This window comes from Amphimedon queenslandica, unplaced genomic scaffold (assembly GCF_000090795.2).
Source record: "Amphimedon queenslandica unplaced genomic scaffold, v1.1 AMPQUscaffold_12123, whole genome shotgun sequence".
NCBI lineage: Eukaryota > Metazoa > Porifera > Demospongiae > Haplosclerida > Niphatidae > Amphimedon > Amphimedon queenslandica.
Genome location: NW_003547638.1, coordinates 1 through 2,925, shown reverse-complemented (window position 1 = coordinate 2,925; position 2,925 = coordinate 1). Strand labels below are relative to the sequence as shown.

General features: G+C 31.4%; 1 protein-coding gene across 1 annotated transcript in view; it reads left to right on the top strand.

Moving 5' to 3' along the window:
- Positions 1-2,919, top strand: part of LOC109588381 (probable DNA helicase MCM9) — a 3,952-nt gene extending 1,033 nt beyond the window's left edge. Inside the window, exons 4-10 of the mRNA XM_020004555.1 lie at positions 7-45; positions 102-248; positions 573-636; positions 1,890-1,999; positions 2,436-2,502; positions 2,597-2,676; positions 2,812-2,919. Coding sequence (XP_019860114.1) covers positions 7-45; positions 102-248; positions 573-636; positions 1,890-1,999; positions 2,436-2,502; positions 2,597-2,676; positions 2,812-2,910 — 606 coding nt within the window. The 3' untranslated portion in view covers positions 2,911-2,919. The remainder of the gene's footprint in view (positions 1-6; positions 46-101; positions 249-572; positions 637-1,889; positions 2,000-2,435; positions 2,503-2,596; positions 2,677-2,811) is intronic.
- The last annotated feature ends 6 nt before the right edge of the window (positions 2,920-2,925 follow it).

Below are 2,925 nucleotides of genomic sequence, written 5' to 3'. Positions count from 1 at the left end.
CTGAAGACATCTAGTCAAGAGAAGAATGACATCACTGATGAAATGGTATTGTTTTCATTCTTATATTTTATTGTATCATGAATAATTTTATTAATTTTTAGAAGTCGTTTTTTGATGCCTTTTGGTGTAGTTATAAGGACAATCCATTGGAAGGTCGTAACGTAATTATTGCTAGTTTCTGTCCTCAAGTATTTGGACTATATGTAGTTAAGCTTTGTATATGCTTAGCTCTCATTGGAGGGGTCCAGGTCAGTTTAATATTTATACATGTACCTTAGTTTTGCTATTTACATGTATGTACATAATATTTCTATCCTTAATTTAATTATTTTGCTTATTTTGAATTTTGTATGATTAGAAAATTACTGTGATACTTACATGTATTATAATACCAATACACATGTGTATGGCAAAGCCTTGACTGTTGAGTGCATATATACATGTGCACTTGTATTAAGTACTTTTACTGTCTGTATTTCATGAAGTCTGTATTATAATGTAGCATTTACAGTGCATACTATACATGTAGTAATTGTAAATTGTGAAGTAATGTATAAATTCATTTATTGTAGTATGTTGATGAGTCTGGCACTCGTGTTAGAGGTGACTGTCACTTACTACTAGTAGGAGATCCAGGTATAATATACTGGGAATTGTATATGTTCATGTCGTTTGATCATCTTTGATGTATAATGTATATTATGATGTCTTCCATGCTACATGTATTTGTGTATAGTAAAGCACCTAACAAAATACCGAATGAGTGGTTTGTTTCAAGCTGTGCAATTTTTGTGGATTTCACATATTTCTTTATATAATTTATTACGAAAATAAATTTGCAAAAATAAATTAACTAATGAACACACTGCACCCCCATTTAATTAACTCTTCCCAAAGCCACACATTAATTATCATGGCACTGCTCAAGTACATGTACACTACATGTACTTGAAGAAATCTATTGTTATTGTCCATGCTAATGGCCCATTATCTGAATGAGTTCCTTCTTCAGTAAAAAGGTCAATAGTCTGATTCAAATCAAAACTGAAATAAAATGTACTTGATTTAACTACATGTACTATTGTACATATACGTATGTCTGTCATGGTTACAGTGATGAACAAAGAGCTGGAATAAGAAAACATGCTTTAGAAATGGGGTGACGAAACACTTAGCAATTTTTAAGAACAAATTTGTTGATTGCCTTTTAGAAGAAAGCACAAAACAATATTAAATTTCTAATATTTACATGCATTGATGTCATTATGCTGCATAGAAAGTTTAAACTGATTCCAACTTAAATTGTTTGAGTTATGAGCATTTATAAAAATTGGCTGAATTTTGAAAAATACCCAAGGCTGTAGTCCATGGTTTTTTGCAAAAAATGGCTCTGAAATTATCCCCAGTTTTTATTACATTTTCTGATACATATTGATGTCCTTATGCTGCATAGAAAGTTTGAACTGATTCCGACTTAAATTTTTTGAGTTATGAGCATTTTTAAAAACTGGCCAAATTTTGAAAAATACCCAAGGCTATAGCCCATTGTTTTTTGCAAAAAAAAGGCTCTGAAGTTACCTCCAGTTTTTATTACATTTAAAAAACCTATTGATGTCATTATGTTGTGTGTTTGAGCTGATTTTACTGTAAATTTTTGAGTTATGTGCATTATTAAAGCCCAATTTTTGAAAATGCCCTTGGTTTTTTTGCAAAAATTACCTTCAAAATTGCCCCCAATTTTTGTTACATTTTCTATTGCATATTGATGTCCCTAATAATAGTATGAAAGATTCCTGATACTATTTCTTCAACTGTTGCCATCTTGTTTCTTATTTCAGTAGTCAGTCTTCCTTACACTTAGTGAACTGTGTTTTGTCTTGTTTCTTTAGGCACTGGAAAATCTCAGTTTCTCAAGTTTGCTTCAAGTCTCAGTCCTCGTTCTGTATTAACTACTGGAGTGGGTACTACTAGTGCTGGACTCACTGTTGCTGCTGTTAAGGTAATAATTAATAATAATTTTTGTACGTCTTTAACCAACTTCTGTGAGAATTCTTAGGTATCTGGCTTTGATTAGAATCAGCTCAAACCTGTTATAAAACATAATACATGTATATTAGAAATTGTACGATAATCAAAAAATCTGGACGACTTAGCTTTTTAAAAGAATTTTAAAAATTTTCTCCAAGAAGGCAAAACAATATCCTTTCCTCTGATGAGCGAAATATTCATGCATAGCCTTTTGGCTCTAAATTTGTTGTGATGGTTTATGAATTGTTTCATTAAAAAATTTTGTACCAAACTACCAATTTCCAAAAAATTCAAAAATGTAAATTTATGTTTATGTTTGATATGGGACTCCAAATCCCTACACACTATGAACTGCATGTATATGTACATGACTATATCCTTTTAACACTGTGATCATATATAAATAGGATGGGAGTGAATGGCAGTTAGAAGCTGGTGCTTTAGTATTAGCTGATGGTGGACTGTGTTGCATAGGTATGTGTAAGCATGATGTTAACAAACAAGCAAATTTTCAGTTTCTTTCTCTTGCTTCTTTTTGTTCTCCCTTCTCCTATTTCTTGTACTACAGATGAGTTTAATAGTATTAATGATAGGGACAGATCCTGTATACATGAAGCAATGGAGCAACAAACTATTAGTGTTGCAAAGGTATGATGTGATGATTTCAGACCTCTTTCATTCCAATTATGCATGATGAATATAGACAATCCTGAATGGACTTGTTTGTTATTATTATTGTTATTGTTATTATTTATTTATTAATTATTATTATTATTATTACAGGCTGGCCTTGTGTGCAAGTTAAACACTCGTTGTTCTATTCTAGCAGCAACTAATCCTAAGGGAAACTATGATCCTGAACTAGTGAGATCAATCAACTAATGATGTACATTGTGC